The sequence below is a fragment of the Pseudorca crassidens genome, chromosome 2 (genome assembly GCF_039906515.1).
Source record: "Pseudorca crassidens isolate mPseCra1 chromosome 2, mPseCra1.hap1, whole genome shotgun sequence".
Lineage (NCBI taxonomy): Eukaryota > Metazoa > Chordata > Mammalia > Artiodactyla > Delphinidae > Pseudorca > Pseudorca crassidens.
In genome coordinates this window covers 4,386,103-4,406,008 of record NC_090297.1, presented here as the reverse complement: position 1 = coordinate 4,406,008, position 19,906 = coordinate 4,386,103, and the positions used below count along the sequence as shown (strand labels likewise).

The following is a 19,906-nucleotide window of genomic DNA, read 5'->3' as shown; positions in this document are numbered from 1 at the left end:
GGTACGAGACAAACGCGCGGCAGACACACAGACACACGCGGCGGGCCGCGTCTCCGAGGGGAGGGGCTGGGCGGTCCGAGAGGCGGTGTGGAGACGCCCTCGGAGGCCGGCGCCCTGCTCCGCCCCCCGCCCCCGGCCGCCCGGGCGCAGCCAGCCGAGCGGCGGGATCGGAGCGCGGCGGCGGCGGCGGCGCGAAGGGAGGAGAGAGGGAGGGAGGGAGAGAGAGAGGGACGGAGGGAGGGAGGGGCGGAGGGGCCGAGCCGAGCGGAACGCGCAGGCCACGGGCGGCCGCCGCCAGGATGCCCCGGCCCGCTGGCCGCTCCGCCGCCGGCCACCCACGCGGTCCCCGGCGGCCCGCGCTCGGCTCGGGGGCGCGGGAGCCGCAGCCGGAGCCGGAGGCGGGAGCAGCGAGCTGGAGCCCCGGGCGCCCGAATGCAGGGTGAGCGCCGCCGCCCTAGCCCGGGGGCGGCAGGGCAGGGGACCCCCGGCGGGAGGACTTTGGGCAGGGAGGGGCTGTCCGTGGTTGGTCGGTCACGGGGTCTGTCCGAAGGCCGCGGGCTCCGCTTAAGGCTGCGCACCCCTCCCCCCAACTTGGGGACCTTCGGGGTAACTTCCCCGGGGTCCGCCCCTTCTTCTGAGCCTGGCAGCGCCGCCCCGGGGGGCTTGCTTTCAGGGGGCGGGGATGGCCGCTCTGGGGGTCCTGGGCCCACCCCTGCCCAGCGTAACTCGGGAGGCGTCCGGGACCGCAGTCCCGTCAGCGTTCGGCTCGCGGCCGACGCTCGGACGCGCCCTCGGGGCTGGGCAGAGCTGGGGGCCCCGCTGGAGCAGGACCGCGCGCCTGGCCGGGCGGGGGATCGGAGGACAGAGGAGCGGAGACCGCGAGGGTGGAGGGCGAGCGTGGCGGAGATGTGGAGGCTACTCGTCGAGAGCTCCGCCCTGGGCGGCGGCCGAGCAGGGCCCTGCGGGACTGATGGGTAGCGGCGCCGGCGGAGAGCAGCTTGGGGGCGGCAGCCTGAGCCCGGGAATCCTTTCAAGTTCTGGGTTCTCTTTGTTGCGCAATAGAGCCCGGGGGCCGTGGGGCCTCATTGGCCCGGGGCCGCGACGTCACGCCGGAGCCCCGCCCGCAGACCCTGCGGAGAGAGTCCGGTGGGTCCCAGGTCCGCCACACCTGCAGCCTGCAATGCGGTGTCCTGGGGGCGCGCGGGGGGTGGCAGGGAGCGTCTCCGGGATCCAGGTGGAGCGGGAAGCCCAGTCCTGAAATGCTGCGGAGCCTGAGTGGGCTGCGGGAGAAACTTCCCAATAGGGGGCGGTAACACCCCTGGAGTGTTGGGGCCTGGACCCTAGTGTCCCCTGCTCCCTGTGATTGAGAATGAACAGAAGGTGTCACCAGCCTGGAAGAAGGGGGTCTCCTTGTTTCCGCAGAGCCAGCCCCCTCTCACTCTGCATTTGGAGACCTTGCTCTCCACCCCACCCCGGTGACACTCCTCCCCCATCGCAGGACCACCACGCTCAGGAGTCCATAAAGCCGCCTCCATACTTCCTCCCTGTGCTGCACTGGGCTCTGAGCCTCAGTGTTCCCATCTGCATTGTGGGGACAGTAGGACCCATCTTGCAGGGGCAGAGGCCCAGAAAGACAACCTCAGCTCAAGGAACAAAAAAATGCCAAGTTTCTGAGCATTTTAATGTTTCAGACATCAGGATTTTGATGTCAGGCGAGTGGAGTTTGGATCCTGGCTCGGGAACCTAAGAGCTTGGTTACCTCCCCTTAACCATCTGTAAAATGGGAACGATGGCAGTCCTTCAGACAAGATCACTGGGGGTGTGAACTGAGGGGAGTGTGCCTGTTCGAAGGAGGATTGCCTCCTCCCTCTACTTGTAGGGCACATTCTCCTGCCCACACAGACCTAGGGCCTTTCCCTGCAGTGAGACACTGCTCGGCTAGACTCAGGGAAGAACCGGCACCAGGAAGGGTTGTACCAGTGGCAGCCTGTGGCACCTTCCCTACCACTCTGGACCAGCAATCAACAGGTGGGCAGTGTGGGCTGGGCCAGGCGCAGGGTCACAAGAGTCAGACAGCCTGCCTGCTTGGGCTTCTGAGGGAAGGCCTCCCAATCTGACGGCCAAGGCGGCGCGATGCAAGTAGAAATAGATGGCAGCCCGCCACGTGCATGCCAAATCCGGTTTTCTATTCGATAATGTAAGCCTCTGCCCGCTCTGGACCCCTGGTGGGCTGCCAGACACCCCACCTGGCTGTGTGTAGCCTCATTACCCTCCAAGCTGGGCTGTCCCAGGTTCTGGCTGGGGTGACTGTGCGTCTGCCTGCAGGTCTAAGGCTCGTGCACACCTCTGAGCTCAGTGTCTTGAAGAGACAGCGTAGCTCAGTGAGCAGGGAGGTCTTTGGTACAGACATCTACGTGGCAAGCATTTATTGAGCACTTACTGCGTGCCTGGCTCCATTCTAAGCGCTTTCTCTGGCATAGCTTACCGGCTACCCACACACTTCTCGAGGCAGATAGGGACTATCATGTCTACGTACAGATGAGAAAACTGAGGCCCAGCTGAGTCACGTGACTGGCTGGGGAGCTAAAGCTGGAGTCTAACAGCTCTTCACCCCACACCGAGTGGCCTCTGTATGCTGAAGTCAAGGAGGCTTGCTGGACAGCAGAACGGCTGGTGGAGGGTTCAGCAGGGCCACCTCACCCCCCACGCTGGGTCTGGGGTGGGGAAGGGGCGGCAGCTTTGCGAGCAGAAGCCTAATGTTTGGGAAGGAAGTTCCCTGGCCCCAGAAGTCCCCCAGCCCCCGCTAAAAGGCCCTTAGTGGGCACTGGTGTGGTCCAGATTAGACTCCTCCTGTGGGTCAGGGGCCTGGACAGGCCCACTGCAGGGGCACAGAGATGAATGACACCCATCAGGACTCAAGAGATCCTTCGGTGTCCGTGGGGCTCAGGCCACACCCTGCACGAGACAAGCAGGGGAGCCTGGCAGCAGGCTGGGAGGTGTCACTTCCCCTGTCCTGAGCGCCAGGGGCCTGCAATGGCCTGTCCACCCCAAGCTGGAGACAGTCCCTGAAGGATCACGTGGCTGTGTCTGGTTCAGTGGTGCCCATAAGTGTTGGGGGCAACAAATTTGCAGCCAATGAGATTACACAGGCTAGAGGGTGAGAAGGCCCAAGTGTAGGCAGCGTACATAGTAGACCTGCACTGAGCACTGCACTTGTCCCCCACGCCACCTGCTCCAGGCTGTGGCCAGAGGGGCCTGCTGTGGGGTGCCTCACGTCAGAGGGACCGGCCAGTGCTCTGCGCAGGGACGCACCGAGCTGGGAAGCTGGGGGACTCACCGCCAGGCCCACTGGCAGGATGGGGCGGCTCCCCAACACGTGCCTCCTGCCCCGCGTCCTAGGTCCCTGGTTCCTACCTATCCACAGGCTGTCCTCGGGGGCAGGTTCTGGTCCCTGGACCAGCTACTGTCCCATGCTGCCTGCGGCATCCCAAGCAGCCGGGCCCGCCCCAGGCGCTAGAGATGCGGCGTCTGTCCACCCCAGCCTCCCCCTGGAGGAAGCCTCATCGTCCCCGTTTCAGAGTAGGACGTGGGTGCAGGGACTTTACTGGGGCCACATGGCTAGTACACTAGAGCTTAGTGTACCCCCCAGCCCGGGGTAGTGCCAGGGCCTGCCAGGCGTGCACGGCCACGGAAGGCCTGCTGGGGGCTGACCTGGGTAAAGCAGGCCGCCCTTTCCCAAGGTGGGCACGAGAGTGGCCCCCAGAGCATCCCTTCCTTACAGGGGAGGTTCAGGGCACTCATCCTCCAGGCATGTCCTCATTGGCCAAAGGAAGTGGGACCAATGAAAGTGAGGGCCCCCAGCATGCACTGGGGGTGCCTCGCGTGGGCTGCGTGAGGATTTGGGGAGTTTGATGGTGAGAGGGCTGGTTCTGGGACAGGACCAGGTACACACGCGGCACAGCGCCCACCTGGGCCCGGCCTGGCGGCTTCCCTGAGGATGCAGGCGGCCTGGAAGGAAGCCTAGGTGCCGCACCTTGACCAGGAGTAGGTGGAGGTGAGGGGATGTGCACTTATTGAGCACCCCTGTATACACCCCCTGGGAGCCAGGAGGTTCCATAGAGGGCAGAGGAGGGCGAAGCGGCCCAGCCCAAGCCAGGACCAGACAGGCAATGGAGCATGAGGGGACCCCCTCTATCTCGCACTCCCAAGAGCCCCAGGAGCTTCACTGCCAGAGCCCAAGGGAGAGTCCCTGAGAGCTCTTTGGCTCCCCCCGAACCCACTGCACATCCTCACGGTCCCTGGTGTCCCCAGGCCGCCACGTGTGAGGGCTGCTGCTCGGAGCTGAGGCCTGGCTTGAGGAGGATGTCCCAGCCGCCGGCCAGCTCCCATCTGCACCATGAGTGATGAGCGGCGGCTGCCTGGCAGCGCGGTGGGCTGGCTGGCCTGCGGAGGCCTCTCCCTGCTGGCCAACGCGTGGGGCATCCTCAGCGTGGGGGCCAAGCAGAAGAAGTGGAAGCCCCTGGAGTTCCTGCTGTGCATGCTCGCGGCCACCCACATGCTCAACGTGGCCGTGCCCATCGCCACCTACGCTGTGGTGCAGCTGCGGCGCCAGCGCCCCGACTACGAATGGAACGAGGGCCTCTGCAAGGTCTTCGTCTCCACCTTCTACACCCTCACCCTGGCCACCTGCTTCTCCGTCACCTCCCTCTCCTACCACCGCATGTGGATGGTCCGCTGGCCCGTCAACTACCGGTGAGTTCCTGGGCGTGTGCGCCTGAACATCTGGTGTCCTTGGAGAGGGGGACGTGGGTGCCTGAGCGCGCAGGTACCCTCGGTGTGGGGACAGGGTCCCTGTGCGGTGTGCCGCACCCATGCTGTGCTGGAGTTGCAGGGACGAGCGCGTGTAGGTGTACGTGGGTGCGTACAGTGTCCAGTGCAGAAGGGCTCGGTGAGAAGGACACGTGACGATGTGCTGACTGCGGGGCTGGGGCAGTTGAGGACCCTCTGCCGGTCCCCAGGGGCCTCTGGAGAGACCCTTTGAGTGACGCCAGGTCCCTCTGTCCTGCCCCCGCCCCATGCCAGGCTAAGCAACGCCAAGAAGCAGGCAGTGCACACGGTCATGGGCATCTGGATGGTGTCCTTCATCCTGTCGGCACTGCCTGCCGTCGGCTGGCACGACACGAGCGAGCGCTTCTACACCCACGGCTGCCACTTCATCGTGGCTGAGATTGGCCTGGGCTTCGGCGTCTGCTTCCTGCTGCTGGTGGGCGGCAGCGTGGCCATGGGCGTGGTCTGCACGGCCATCGCCCTCTTCCAGACGCTGGCGGTGCAGGTGGGGCGCCGGGCCGACCGCCACGCCTTCACCGTGCCCACCATCGTGGTGGAGGACGCACAGGGCAAGCGCCGCTCCTCCATCGACGGCTCCGAGCCCGCCAGGACCTCGCTGCAGATCACCGGCCTGGTGGCCACCATCGTCGTCATATACGACTGCCTCATGGGCTTCCCTGTGCTGGTGGGTGAGCCTGGCGGGGGGACGTGGGCTCTGGGACAGCCCTGGGGCTGGGCGTGCTCCAGGCGTTAGGTGGTTGAATCCTCACACCCGATCTTTTCAGGAGGCATCATCATCATCCCCATTTTACAGAGGTGGAAACTGAACTTCAGAGAGGTCAAATGACCCGCCTAAAGTCAGGGCATCCATGGTGGGATCTGAACCCACGTCAGGTGGCTGCAGAGACCAGGGTCTTTTGTCACACGGCAGGGGACTTTCCTGACCTGAGTGAGACCCATTTGATGCAGAGGGTATGGAAGGTGGGGTGACACGCCACAGGCTTTCTGGTGGGTCCAGGTCCCAGGCTGGACAGAGGAGGGATTTAGTGTGGCAGAACTGGCTTTGATCCTGAATCGGGAGGCAGGGAAGGCCTTGAATATGTGCTGGGGAGTTGGACTTGATCCCAGGAGCTGAGGAAGGTCAAGGTGAGGGCTGGTCTGAAGACCCTGCCAGCAAGGGTCCAAGGTCCCCCGAGGCTGCCTGGGGTCCTGTCTGTGAGGCTATGCCCCAGGCCTAGCCCAAGAATGACGTCTGGACTCAAAGACAAGCCCTCCCACTGATAGGGCTCCAGCCCTGCCCCTGAAGGCTATGGAGCTGGACAGGGAAGGGTCTAGGGGCAAGGACCAGATAGAGGCTTCATCCTAGCAGCTGGGCAGGGAGTCATCGCAGGACCCAAGCTCCAGAAGGTGACAGGTGGTGTGGCAGCCTCATAGTCAGGGGTGACCTTCTGCCCCACCCTCAGTGGGCCAGGTACCCCCCAGGTAGAGTCCTCCTGTGTGCAGTGGGGCCTGGTGTCCCCAGTCCTTTGATGATAGAGGGAAGATGTGTGTGTGAAATTGCAGAGCCAGACGGGAACAGCAGTGGGGGAAGGGCCCCCCAGCTTCTCTTCAGGGCCGTTTGTGGAACCCACTCCTTGCTGCCGGCCTGGTATGGTGTCTGGAATCTTTACCTCACCCTGTGGGGTGTTCTTGGCCCATTTCACAGATGAGGAAACTGAACCCCAGAGAGGTTTAGCATCTTTCTGAGGGTCACACAGCTCGCATGGAAGAACCAACATGATGTCTGCATCATGCCCACTTCTGCTCTGAAAGAGGAATAGTTATGTCACTCAGTGGGGGAATGAACTCTCCTGGGAGCAGAGGAATGAGGCGTCCCTAGGCGGTGACCCAAAGGCCACCTGGTTGGATCCTCTGACCCCCAGAAACTACTTTGATTCTAGACCTCTGGGGTCTGAGGTCTAGACCCTCAGAGTAGGGGCAGGGCCAAGGAGGCCACTAGCCATGGAGCAGCAGGGATGGTAGAAAGGTCCCTGAACTGGGAGACTCGAGACCTGGCTCTCAAAAAGGGGCTGGTAATCCACGCCTTCTCCTCCTTGGGCGGTCACGGGTGAAATGAGGGAGGCCGTGCCCAGTGCTACCTGCTGCACTGTGAAGGGCTCTGCACACATGGGGCTGTGACTGTTCATCTTGACACCAGCGGCTGTCGGTGGGCAGGGACTTCTCCCCTCACACTCTGTCTCTTTCCTGCCCAAAACCCCAGGGCTTTGTCCGTCTCCCCCTCCCCCTCTGTCTCCCCCTCCCCCGCCTCCGGCAGGTGGGCAGTCAGACCTGCCCCACAGGTGGGAGAACTGAGGCCGGGAAGGGAAGCTGGGTGATGGGGGTCCTGCCGGGTGCCAGGCCCAGCCCTGTGCCCACAGGTGGTGAGCTTCAGCAGCCTGTGGGCTGACGCCTCGGCGCCCTGGATGGCACTGTGTGTGCTCTGGTGCTCAGTGACCCAGGCCCTGCTGCTGCCCGTATTCCTCTGGGCCTGCGACCGCTACCGCGCTGACCTCAAGGCTGTCTGGGAGAAGTGCATGGCCCTCATGGCCAACGACGAGGACTCGGGTGACGGTGAGGACGGTCTGAGCATGCCCCCCAGGGAGAGTGGCGCCTGGGTGAGGTCACTGGGGGTCCGCGGGATAACAGCTGTCAGAGCCCCCTTGTTCTACCCCAAAGGTTCTTAAACCCCGCAAGGACTCAAGCCTGGTGTCACACGGGGCCTTCCCCTGTATGGCTTGGCCGCCCCAGGGTTCCAGTTGATCAGACGTTCTGTTAGCAGAGTGGCTGTGGACTGCAGCCTGATTGTGTTTCTTGGAGCTTCCAACCTTAGGGGTCCTGGCGAACTGCCCCGGGGCTCCGGTAGACCGGTCCTGTCTCCCTGCCAGCAGCAGTGATGTGACCTGGGCTGAGCCCTTGCCACCTGGCAGGCAGTGTCAGCTCCTTGTGTCTATTTGGTTCTCACCCCCATAGAGGAGGAAACTGGCTCAGGGTCTGTGACTTCCCCAGGCCCTCAACTAAAAGGTGGCAGAGTCAGGATCTGAATAGAGGACCCCGCCCTTCTCCTTTTCTGTTAACCAGCCCACCAGCACTGCGTGTCTCTGGGGGTCCCTGGGACCCATTCCTGGATGCCCCCAAGTTTCCACGGCCCTAAGCTTCTGCCCCGCCCTGCAGAAACCAGCCTGGAAGGTGGCATCCCCCCAGACCTAGTGTTGGACCGCTCCCTGGACTACAGCTATGGGGGTGACTTTGTGGCCCTGGACAGGACGGCCAAGTATGAGCTCTCTGCCCTGGAGGGGGACCTGCCCCAGTTCTACCCTCTGCGGCCCTTGCAGGAGGACAAGATGCAGTACCTGCAGGTAGGGACAGCCAGGGCTGGAGATGCAAATATGCCTCTCCAAGGCCTTTCCTCTCTGAGCTCATCTCACGCCTGCCACAGCTCCTGGGGCTGGCTTTCATCCTCCCAAGACGGGCTGGCCCCAGGTCACAGAGCCTGTGCAGGTGGACCCATGGGCGGCACCCCAGCCCCTGTGGCCAAGTTCGCTGGTGCTCTAGGAGGATGGTCCATTTGGTGCCTGTGTTGTTTCCTTGGGGCTCAGCACCCTACTCAAAGGGACTTCTCCCCAGCTGACCCAAGCTACAGATGACAACACTGAGGTTTGAAGAGATTGTCACTTGCCCCAAATCTCACAGCTCTAAACCAGGGTGCCCTGGACCAGGCCTGGTCCCTGACCTCAGGCGGCCCTGCCCGGTGAGGGGAGGCTAGGCCCCCCTTTTCCAGGAGGGCAGCCCGGGTTAACCCCTTGGTCCTGACAGGTCCCGCCCACGCGACGCTTCTCCCACGATGACGCGGACGTGTGGGCCGCCGTTCCGCTGCCCACGTTCCTACCGCGCTGGGGCTCTGGCGAGGACCTGGCCGCCCTGGTGCTGCCTGGCGGGCCCGACCGGCGCCGCGGCGGCCTGCTGGCGGAGGACGCGCCCCCCTTCCGCCCGCGCCGTCGCTCGGCCGAGAGCCTGCTGTCGCTGCGTCCCCCGGCCCTGGACGACGGCCCGCGCCTCGCTCCCGGCTCGCCCCCCGGCAGCCCGCGCCGCCGCGCCGGGCCCGGCGCCCGCTGCGCCTCGGCCTCGCTGCTGCCCGACGCCTTCGCGCTGACCGCCTTCGAGCGGGAGCCACAGGCCCTGCGCCGCCAGCCCGCCTCGCCGGGGCCCTTCCCCGTCCGCGCCCTGCCCCGCGACGGCGCCCAGCCCGGCGGGGACGCGGCGCCCCCTGGCGGCGGCGGCGGCGGCGCGCAACGGAGCCCCGGGCCGCGCCCGGCCGCACACGCGCATTCCAGGACCCTGCGGACCGGCCTGAGCGCGTCGTGGGGCGAACCCGGGGGCCTGCGCGCGGCGGGCGGCGGCGGCGGCAGCATCAGCAGCTTCTTGAGCTCGCCCTCGGAGTCGTCGGGCTACGTCACGCTGCACTCGGACTCGATGGGTTCGGCGTCTTAGGGCCCGCCGGCGCCTCCCCAAGTCTCCAGGCGGGCCGGGCCACCCACGGGGCCAAAGCACCAAAGATGCCATCCTAACCCGGCCCAGGCTCGGGGCAGGCTACGCTGAGGCCGCCGGCGGCGCCTGGACTTGCGCTAGCCCTGACGGGGCGGCGGCTGTGTGCCGCCCGGGAAGCGGCCATTGCCTGGAGGGGCAACGCCCGCCCCGGACGACCACACTGGGCACGGACCAGCCTCTGGGCAGAGTGAGGCTGGGGCTTGGGAAAAGGCGGGCTCCGGACGGGGCAGCTGGCTACCGCCGGACGGAACAAAGCCCAGCCCTGCAGGAGCCAGCAGACTGCAGCCACTTCCCACTCTGCACTGCAACTGTCACACCTCAGGGGGTGGGGTACAGAGGGTCTGTAAGCACAGGGGTCTTCAGAGCCCAAACCAAGTTCTCTGAGCAGGTCCCCCTGCTGACTTGTTCTGCCTTGGTTTCCGCATCTGGGAGGAGCAGGTGACCATGTTAGCTCTCAGGACTGTCTGGTCAAGTCTCCTGGTCTGTGTGCCCCGGCCACCACCGAGGGGACAGGGAGTGAGTAGTGGAGGACCCTCCATGGGTCCCTTGTGGGGCTCAGTTTTCAGGGGCCTGGCGTGGCCCCCAAGCCTGAGGCCTCCCACACTTAGTGCCCCTGGCCCCCTTGAGAACTCTCCCCAGCCAAGCTAAAGCACAACACTCTCGCACCATCACCATTGGCACACACCCGCCTTGGCCGCTGTTAGCATCCCACCCTCATCACTGTGCCTCCATTGCCTATGCACAACACGTCAGCCACCTCTGTGACTCCCACCACGAAGGTCGTGGGTACGTGGTGGAGAAAACTGAAGCAAAGGGGGAGCGGGCTTCCTTCTCCTGGTGCCAACCCCCAACCTGTGCAGGTCTGGCCAGGAAGGGATCTTGCCTCAGAGGCCTCGCAGCTTCTGGGTTCAAGGCCTGGTCCCTGGTAAGAGTCTTCCTCCACCCTGGGGCAGAGGTCTTCTTTTGCTCTCCATGCTGGGCAGACCTCTTGCGGGCCGGGGCTTGGCCATGGGCCCTTGGGAGGGCCTGCTGGGTCTTGCGTGGAGGAAGACCCTCGACTCAGGCTAAGGAGAAGCCCAGGAATAGCTGTGGACTTTGAGCTGGAGGGGCCGGGGTGAATGCAAAGACTGTCTCATTCCACCCCCTGCCTCCCTGCAGTGGCCCCTCCATGTGAAGATCTGGAGGGGGTTCCAGGGCCCGCAAGGAGCTGGTCTACCCCCTCTCCCCTCCTACTCTGCACCCTGGAATTGCAGCACTGCCTCTGCCCCTCAGGTGGCCAAGCCTGTCTCCTCACCCTCCAGACAGGGTCCCAGCTCCAGAGAGGCCTCTGGGAGCCGGGAGAACAGGGGGGACTACGCAGCTCTGTCTCACCCTCAGAGGCCCCTTCGGTCTCTGGCTGTGGGGTAACTTGGCGGGAGGAGCTGGCCACAGGTGAGTAAGGCAGGGGCCTCCGGTCCAGCCTCAGCCATGGGAGGCCTGCCTCGCCAACGCTGCTGTGCCTTCAAGGACCAACGTGATGTGGGGGCAGAGGCAGCCAGTTAGCCACCGTTCCCCACCCCCGCCGGCCGATTGGTCACCTTGGGTTTTCATATCCAATCTGTGTACTTCATATCCAACGGCAATACTTGCAGGGAGGCGTGGTCCCCTGAAGTCCCTCCAGTCCTGGTTTTTACAAAATTATTAAAGAGGAGGGAGGACCCCAAGCAGAGGCCCCCGGAGCGTGGGGCTCCCTCTCTCACTTTGTCTTGCCTCCAGGCCTGTTTGCTGCCCTGAAGAGCAGCTTGACCCTGGGTTCACTGTGGAGGGAGCTCTGTCTTCATACCACCACCCAGCCCAGAGCCAGGGATCCGTTTGTAGTTTTTTTGGACAACTGAGCATTTATCTTCTGTACAGAATCGAATAAAAACTTCCTATGATTTGCACCAGGCAATCCGAGGCCGATTTCATGGAAACACTTAGAACCTAACAGCACCGCTGGCCAGCTGCCCCTAAACGTCTCTCCCTCTGGGTCCTGAATTCCTCCGCTAGTGCACCCTTCCTTTGGGTTGGACTTGCCCCTTTCTCTAGGCAAATCCAGCGGCCCCACCCAGCGAGTGAGTCAGACCTGGGGCAGCAGCAGGATGGAGCGGCCTGGTGGGTTCCAAAGCCCTAATAAAGGGCGGAGATGACCTATGAGTGCAGATGGCAGCCCCTGCCCAGGTTTGGCTTCAGGGACCACTAATCCCAGTGAGGCTGATTCTGGAGGGCGAGAAAGGCAGAGCAGTTGGAGCTGTGCCTAGGGGAGGAGGACCCATTGTGCCGGTTGACCCGCCCACCAGCCTGGGTTGGAATTCGGAGGACGTGCCCTGGGTCCGCGATGTAAGATCGCCACCTGGTGGCCGGCAGGAGCCTGGTGGCCTGCAGAAGGATTAGTGTCGGGAAGTTGAGACCCGAGAGGCCGCCCCGGGACCACCACTGCAGGAGCCCCGCCCCAGCACCGGAGAGCCCGCTGGGTGGTGCGGTAGGGGAGCTAGGTCGCCCTCTCCCCGCGGTCTGACCAGGACGGGTTTAGCACACGGCAAGGCAGGGGCAGCCCAAAATGAGAAACGTTTTATACAAAGTTGATGTTGGTAGTTCAAAAAGATTCACCTAAGTAGGCATCACGGGAGAAATTAGAACCTTCATGGCCTCTTTATACCCATTTCAGAAGTTCGCACTGTTCTTATTTTGAATTTCAAGCTGGTGGGAGGAGGTGCTAGGATCTCTTCCTGGGCTCAGGGCAGGGTCCCTGTCCTCCACCCCCAGGCTTCCCCGCCGGGAGCCCCGGGTTCGAGTCCGGGCACAGCAATGACCTCATTTTCAGACGAGTAAACCGTCGCACAGCACTCCCAGGGTTGTCAAGGGTGGTGGGCTCCCTGGAGGCCCCAGAGGTCCGGAGTCGGGGGCTCTGCGGGGCCGGGGTCTTTTCCAAGTGGGGAGAAGTGAACTCTCCCTTGAGAGGAGCCGGGGTGTGCCCTAGCAGCCCCCAAGTTGGTGCGACAGTGCGCGGGGTCCCTACCAGAAGCCGTGCGGAGCCAAGCGTCGGGTGGCCGGGGCGGTAGGTGGAGCATCTTACCGGGCGGGGCCACAGCGCTGAGCGGGCGCTGGGCAGGGTCGCTAAGGAGGGGGCTTCCGAGAGGGCAGACTTAGGAGCGTGCGCCAGCGGGTGGGCCGCGCCGCGTGCGGAGGGGGTGGGGATCCCTGGAAGCCGAGTGGGTCCAGGATGGGGATGGGATGGGGGCCCCTTGCTGGGGGGGCGGGGCCTGGCGCGCTTTGTGCCGGTGGGAACCGGGCGTCCCTGGCCGGCTGAATGGGCAGGGGCGGGGCAGCGATTCTCCTCGCTGCGAGGGGTCCGCTCTGTGCTGCTGCGGCCGGCGACCTTCCCACCGCGGCGCGGCCGCGGGGCGGGAACGAGCTGCCCGCCAGGGGCCCTGGGAAAGGGGCGCAGCCCGGGACACCCACTCCCAGCCCCACTGGAAGGTGGGAGGAGGAGAAAGCGGGTCCGGCCTAAGTGGGTAGGGCTGGGGTGGGGGGTGGGTTATGCCTAGACGCGCAGAACCCGGTCCAATCGTAGCTTCGTGTATTTCCCCGAGTTCGAAGAGACGCGGCACCCTCCCGGCCACCCCGTCCCGGGACCAGAACCGATGACCGGAGTTCCGGCCGTCCAAAACAGTCTCTGCGTCCCCAGGCCAGACGAGGGCCTCTGTGAGTCCGAGGCCGTACCTGATCCTCACCAGGGCCGCCACAAACGCAGCCCCGGCCCCGGGCTCTCGGCGAAGCGGCGAGACGCCGACTGCGGCGCGGGGATGCCGGTGGACTGACCGGGGAGACCTCCAGAGAAGAGGAGCCGGGGTGGCGGGGACCGCGAGCCGGCGGCGGCCGGAGCAGGGACCCAAACTGGGGGGGCGCCGGGGCCGCGCCGCGCGGGCGCCTCGGGGCCGGAACTGGCGCTGTCCATGGTGCTGCCACCCGCGCGCTCGTGCGCCAGGGGGCAGCGCAGACCGTCGCCGCCCTCCTCTTCGCGCCGCAGAAGTTGGCTAACGCCCGGTAGACAGCCGCGGAAGCCCGACGGGTACTCGGCTCCGCTGGGGACCGGCCAGAGCCCTGGGGGGAGGGGAGCGGATGAGAGAAATGCGGAAAGGAGGGGAGAGGAGGAGGAAAGGAAAGAGAGAGAGAGGAGAGAGCAAGGGAGGGGAGAAGTGTGGAGGGAGGGAAGAGAAGGGAGGGGAGTCAGCCCGAACCCGCTCCCCCCTTCCCGGGTCCAGACCTTCGCCCACCCGGATTACAACTCCACAGCCAGCCGGGCTTTTGCTGCCTGCCCACTCACAGCAATATGGGGCCCCCTTGTCACTCAGCTGCCCACTGCCCTGAGCAGTTCTTCTCCGTCCATCCCTCCTTTATCTGGCCTTGTAGACTCCGTGGCTCTGACCCCACAAGTTCCCCCGCCTCTTCGCCCGACTCCCCAAGCCATCCCGCTACCTTGCACCGAGTTCTGAAGGCTTTTCATGTACTTGACGCTCAGCTCCAGTATGTCTGCCTTCTCCAACTTGCGTTTCCGGATCTGGGGATCCGTGGAAAGGGCTCTTAGCACCGCAGCCTGGGCTGGAGCGGATGAGGCTGGGGACCGTATCATCCCTTACCTCCAACGAGTCCCCTTTCTCACCTGGTGCGAGTAGTGTTTCTCTAGCAACGATCTGAGCTGCTCCAGCGACACATTAATGCGCGCCCGTCGCTTCTTCTCCATCAGCGGCTTGGAGATCTGTGGGTGAGCAGCAGTTAGAGGGCAGGGCCTTGGCCCTCTCGCGCTCTGCCTCACCCCTCACCCCCGCAGCCCTCAGGACCCCAGACCTTGCGGAAGTTGCCGGCGGGGCCGCCAGAGCTGCCCTGGGTCTCGGACTCAGTGCCCATGTTGTCGTAGCGGAGACCACTGGAGGCGGCACCGCCTTTATAGGGGCACCTCGTTTACATGTCAATGAGGCGGTCCTGGACTTGTGGAACCCCCAGGGGGAGGGGATGAGAGAGGGACAAACTGGGAAGTTTGCCACCTCCCTCTGCCTCTTCTCTTCCCTTAGTCCAGGCCTCACCTCCAGGACCCCTCCTCCCTCCTGAGGGACCACCTTTACCCTTTCTCAGTCTTTCCTTTTTTTTTTTTTTTTTGTCTGCGTTGGGTCTTCGTTGCTGCGCACGGGCTCTCTCTAGTTGCGGTGAGCGGGGGCTACTCTTCGTTGCGGTGCGCGGGCTTCTCATTGCGGTGGCTTCTCTTGTTGGGGAGCACGGGCTCTAGGCGCGCGGGCTTCAGTAGTTGCGGCACACAGGCTCAGTAGTTGTGGCTCACGGGCCTAGTTGCTCCTAGTTGCATGTGGGATCTTCCCGGACCAGGGACCAAACCCGTATCCCCTGCACTGGCAGGCGGATTCTTAACCACTGCGCCACCAGGGAGGTCCTCTCAGTCTTTCCTTTCTCCCTCTCACCCTCACCACTGCCTGAGTCTGGAATTCCTTCCCACGCCCATCCCCTCCCGTCCCAGTCTCCCTAAGTTCTGGGCCTCACCACCAAGCCCACTGGGAGAGGTCCATGGGCCCAGATGGCTGCAAGACCCACTAATGACTATGACTGAGCACCGGGCCTCCTCGGGCCTGATGAAGACGCGGAGGCAGGGAGCAGCCGCCAGCGAGGCCTTTCTGCCGGCTTCACGCTCGGGCCGCGCCGGCGATGCCACATTACTCGCCCTAATGTCGGGACAATGCAGCAATTTTCTGCCTGTGGCCACTCAAGGCCAGGTGCAGAGCAGGCCCGCGGGGGCCAAGCAGCAACATGTGTCCCATTAAAGCATGCAGCCCGCCCGCGGGGCCACAGCCAGCCTCCTCCTTGGGGCCTCGGGACTGGGAGCCGTCCTGCGTCGGGGTTCAGTCTGGGCTCAGGGGCCCTCCGGCCCTGTTAGGACCCAACCCACACTCTTCAAACTGGAGGGCAAGCTGCAGGCAGCCTCGGGCCAGGGCAGTCAGAAAGGCCTCCCCCACCCCCAGTCCTGAGTTTGCAGACTGGAAAACTCAGGCTCTGAGGACCTTTCCCTCACAGGGAAGGCCTAGGAGTTTATTCCCCCCACCCCTGCCCGTTGGCCTTCTCTGGGTCCCAACAAATGGGAGGTGGTGGTGAAGACCACTGAGCATCTGCGGAGAGCACCGTTCTGCACGTTTGGAGGTCCGGGATGTCAACCCCTTTTCACTATTCAGGCTGTGGCTGAAGACCCAAGGAGCTCAGAGGAGGAGACACCTGCCCCCCGACCCGCTAGGCCCTATAACAGGACTCCGGTGCAGTCCCTGCTTGGGCTTCAGGAGGCTGGGCTCCAGGAGCTGGGAGGGACGGGACAACTGACGTCTGCGGGAGTCCCTGGGTTCAAACCTACACAGCTCCCTTTACTGAGTTCCCTTGGCCTCAGTGAACATGCGGCCCCTAGCGCCGCTTGTGAGGGCGCTGTGGAAGTCGCAAGGACCCAAAAGTTCGGCAGTGGAGCCCTGCTGCCGAAGACTGAACGAACTGGCCCTTGCGGGGGTCCCAGTGGGGGGGGAGGGGAAGTTGCTGGGTCCTTGGTGGGCCCCAGCTCCATCCTCTTACCCATCCACCCCCGCTCGGGGTATTGATGGGCCCCCTGCCCGGCAGTGGCGTTCCCAGGCGCCAAGCAGCGTGGAGAATCGCTCCCCCCCCCTCCTTTCAGGCGGAAGCGTCGGAGACAGCGGCTCCAAAGTGTTCTTTCGCCCCGGCCGCAGGGCCCGCCGGTCAGATCCGGGCCGGGCCCGGCCCAGGGCGGGTGGCGGGGCCGCGGCGGGACTGCGGGCGCTGGCACGCGCCGGGCGGCTTTGAAGCGCCGGGGCCGGCCAGCCCCGAGTGGCTTCCGCGGGTTCGCTCCGGCTTGGGGCGGTGGCGGCGCGGTACAAAGGCGCCGCGGGGCGGGCGGGCGGCGAGGCCGGGCACAAAGGGGGCAGCCGAGTGTTAAGGGCATTGTGCCGGCCCCACAAAGCCGCGCCCCCGCCCGACCCCTCGGAACCAAACTCCGGGCGCCCTGCCGCGCGCGGGCTTCCAGCTGCTGCACATCTGCAGGGAGGCTGGGCGCGCGCCTCGCTCGGGCGGTCCCCCTCATCCCCGTCCAGCTCTCGAGCCGCACGGGCAGCCGGGCAATTTGTCCTCTAATTATGATCCCTCCCCATAAACCGCCGCCCGCGCCTTTCAACTCCGGCGTTATTAGCAAACCAATGGCCCTCGGCGCAGCTCTCGCGGCCCACAGCGGGGGCGCCGGGCCCGCCCCCTCTCCAGAGTTCGGGCCGCAATAAAGGGGCCCGCGAGACGCCCCCGCCTGCACCCTGGCCCCCGCAGCTCCTAGGGCCACCACCCCTCTCGAGCCCGTGTCCCGAGATCCCGGCCGCTCTGGGTGGGGCCGCTCACGTGGGTGGCTTAGTGTTTCTTAAGCAGTGGAAAATTGACCGCAAAATGCGCTAATTCGCAATGTTCTGCTTTGGCTGCGGCAGGCGAGGTCGGCCCGGGCGGCCCGGGAGGAATTCGGGCTGTCAAGCTCCGCCCCTGCCGGCTTAATGGGCCTCCGCCTCCGCTGCCCCCGACCCCCACCCCGGCACTGCCCGCTGCGCCCCTCCCCCTCTGGCAGGTCCTCAGCTGGTGTCTCCCCACCTAGGCCGATCCCCTCCCCCACCTTCCGGGCTGGCCCGGGTCCTCGCTCGGCTCCCTCACCACAAACAGCCACCTTGGCGCGTTCGTCGCCTCCAGCTGGCCGAGGGTCGCGCGGGACTCAAGGCTGAAAGGGATCTCTGTGCAAATTCCATCTTACCTTTTACCCACCTTCAGAGACAGTTTCCTCGCCACCCTCGCCACCCTTTACCCCCAATTCGGGTTAGTCTTCTGGGCAGCCGATACCCCCAGTAAGTTAAAGGCAGATTTTTGCATTTGGCAAGATCATTGGAAAAGACCGGAGTCTCCACCGAGATCCTGCTCGGAGACCTAGGCTAGGGACCCCCAGGTCTGTTTGCAAGTTTTGCGTCTGGGCATCCTACACACCCTAGGCAGGCTGGGCTCCGAGGGCGCGTGCAGAGGCTGGGGAGGCGTTTTACCGACGTAGGGGGAGCGGCTGCGGGTTCACCTCGTCCTCTCTGAGGGCAAGCAGGACCAAGCGCTCTCGGGCAGCCGGCAAGGGCATGGACCAACTTAGAAACCCGGCTTACGCAAGCCGGGATGTAGGCCACCGACTCCCTTTCCATCTTTAGCCTCTGGGGTTCCCAGGGGGCTTGGAAAGGAGCACAGGTCCAGGCAGAGCGCTGGGGGGACACAGGCTGCCCTCTGCTCATTCAGGAAAAATTCCTTCTATAACTCAGGAGAGCTCTGGGGGCTTCCAGGGCTACTCAAAGCGCGTGGCTTCCTCAGGCTGGGGAATTTAAGGCCCACAGTGACCTGTGCCTTTTGCCCTCTGTTCCTCCATTTGGTTTTCTTGACTTTGGTAAAAGAAAGAACATTACAGAACGATGCAGGCCCTGGATGGGAACCCCTGCCTTCCTGCAGCCCCCAGGCATTTAAAGCTACCCGAGCTGTTAGGTGCTGCGGAGGCCACTGCCTGTGCAGTGACTGGAGGGAGAAATGTGCCTCCGCCTCCAGGATGCACTTCTAAATGGAATGAAGCGATTGCTCCGTGTAATTAACTATTGGGACACGGCAAAAGCTCAGAAATGACTCAGCCGATTGTCTCCACATGGGGTTGGAGAGGCTGCGATTGTTTAACTCTCTTTGGCTGGGTTAGGACTCCGAATAGCCCGGCAGCCAAGGGCCCTCCAGGGGACAAAGGCTGGGACTCCGGTGAGGGCATCAACACTGAACCGGGCTGGCCCAGCTCAGAGAGAGTGAATTCTGGGAGACCCTCACTGTCCCAGCCTTTTGTGCTTCTCCCCAGCTGGCTCTAATCTTTAAATATTTACCCGGCCCCTTTGTGCACATATGACTTATGCACGTTGGGCTGATCTGCTCATAAATTACGAGAGTCATTTACCAGACGGGGGTGGGGGGGTGGGGGGTGCTTTCATGCCTGGAGTGGGGAATGACCAGAGGAGGGGAAGAAAAAACAGCTTTCGGAGGATCAGAGCAAGCTGCAGCCACACTGGACAGGCCCCTCCTGGCCTCCACGTGGGAAGTGGATGGGGCAGAGGCCTGTGAGTGACAAGGAGTCCCAGGAGGTCACCCACCATCAGGGAGGAGGGAGAGGCAGAGTTCCAGAGCTGTTTCCTACTTGGTGTCAGGCTTGGACAGGAGCCAGCCCTTCATCCTGGGAAGCTGGTGTGGGTGGAGCTGCTTGGCTAACACCCATCCTTGCCCCTTCTCCTGCTTGCTCTGCAGCATTCCCCCTTCCTGCATTTCCTCTTTCTCCGTAAAGCAACCCTGTTTGAGAAAAGGGAGCCTAATTTCACCTCAGCCTGCAGCTTAACTTGGAAAAGTCAACATGGTTCTGACGGCTTTTTAAAACAAGAGGGATCCCCACTTGGGCCCAGGATGGAAAGCCACCTCAGCTGGTGGGTGGATGGCTGGATTGGGGGGCGGGGAGGGGAGGCCCTAGAGAGGGAACTTCCTGCATGAGAAAGGGTTCCCTTTGTGCTTGCCTCACAGCTCCTAGAACAAAACACATTCAAATGCTTATTTAGAGGGGAAAAAATGGAAAGCAAGGCATCTCCAGGCTGACTGGTTTCTCTTTATTTTCTTATATTACTGTAGGTGTGCTGTTCCTCTAGCCTAGGGGAGGACAAAATGGAGTGACACGGGAGAGCTGGGTGCAGAGTGGACATGTTTGATCAGATTGCTTTCCTCTCTGGTGGGAAAGCAGGTCTCTGTGTTTCTGTCTATATCTCTGTGAATTACTGTTTTTCTGTGTGCCTGTGTATCTCTCTGTGTGACTTTGTTGCTCTGGGTCTATGCCAGTGTGTACATACATTCGTTTACTTGCCTTTCCCTTCCATCACTCCTCTGTGAACCCCCAGGCCCTGACAGATTCAGCAACTCTAGTGACTTCTAAAAATTCCCCTTCCCGCTGGTCTGGCCCTACCTGGAAGGGGACTGCCTCCCCCTTCTTTCTCCCTTCTCCAAGTTGGGACTGATGGAGATGTATGGTCTAAAAGGAACTGATGGGCAGAGAAGAGAGAGTTGCTCAAGCCTTCCAATCTGCATTACATGTTACTCTGTGCCCCCCAGAACAGGGACTGCCCCTGCCATAAGTCAGCGTGGAGAGCAGATACCAAGGGCCAGAAAAGGAGCTTCCTGGGAGCAGCCCTCTGCCCCAGGACCAGACTCACTCCCGGGAGTGAAGGTGCAGTGAGCACCCTCTAGTGGCCCTGAGGTGTCCTGGAGATGCAGGAGAGGTCCTGAGTGGGGGGAGACAGTAGAAACAGGGGACAGTGGCAGGACCCTGGCTCTCAGTCCCCAGTAACAGTCCAGG

General features: G+C 63.5%; 3 protein-coding genes across 5 annotated transcripts in view; 1 reads left to right on the top strand and 2 right to left on the bottom strand.

The window, feature by feature from the left end:
- Positions 1 to 19,906, bottom strand: part of RNF207 (ring finger protein 207) — a 196,406-nt gene that overhangs the window by 151,398 nt on the left and 25,102 nt on the right. The window lies entirely within an intron of this gene.
- Positions 293 to 11,333, top strand: GPR153 (G protein-coupled receptor 153). 2 transcript variants are annotated; one of them, XM_067718338.1, is made up of 7 exons: positions 304 to 439; positions 1,924 to 2,028; positions 4,312 to 4,752; positions 5,083 to 5,512; positions 7,245 to 7,437; positions 8,038 to 8,222; positions 8,680 to 11,333. In XM_067718338.1, the coding sequence occupies exons 3-7, from the start codon at positions 4,397 to 4,399 to the stop codon at positions 9,352 to 9,354; spliced, it is 1,839 nt and encodes a 612-aa protein (XP_067574439.1). In that variant the 5' UTR covers positions 304 to 439; positions 1,924 to 2,028; positions 4,312 to 4,396; the 3' UTR covers positions 9,355 to 11,333. The 2 variants fall into 2 exon arrangements, with proteins under 2 accessions (XP_067574449.1, XP_067574439.1); XM_067718348.1 differs by lacking the exon at positions 1,924 to 2,028 and having other exon boundaries at positions 293 to 439.
- HES3 (hes family bHLH transcription factor 3) lies at positions 12,853 to 17,706 on the bottom strand. 2 transcript variants are annotated; one of them, XM_067711288.1, is made up of 4 exons: positions 17,494 to 17,706; positions 14,093 to 14,188; positions 13,909 to 13,990; positions 12,853 to 13,533 (listed from the first exon to the last, which is right to left on the bottom strand). In XM_067711288.1, exons 2-4 carry the CDS (start codon positions 14,171 to 14,173, stop codon positions 13,160 to 13,162), a joined length of 537 nt encoding a protein of 178 aa, XP_067567389.1. In that variant the 5' UTR covers positions 14,174 to 14,188; positions 17,494 to 17,706; the 3' UTR covers positions 12,853 to 13,159. The 2 variants fall into 2 exon arrangements, with proteins under 2 accessions (XP_067567389.1, XP_067567398.1); XM_067711297.1 differs by lacking the exon at positions 17,494 to 17,706 and having other exon boundaries at positions 14,093 to 15,936.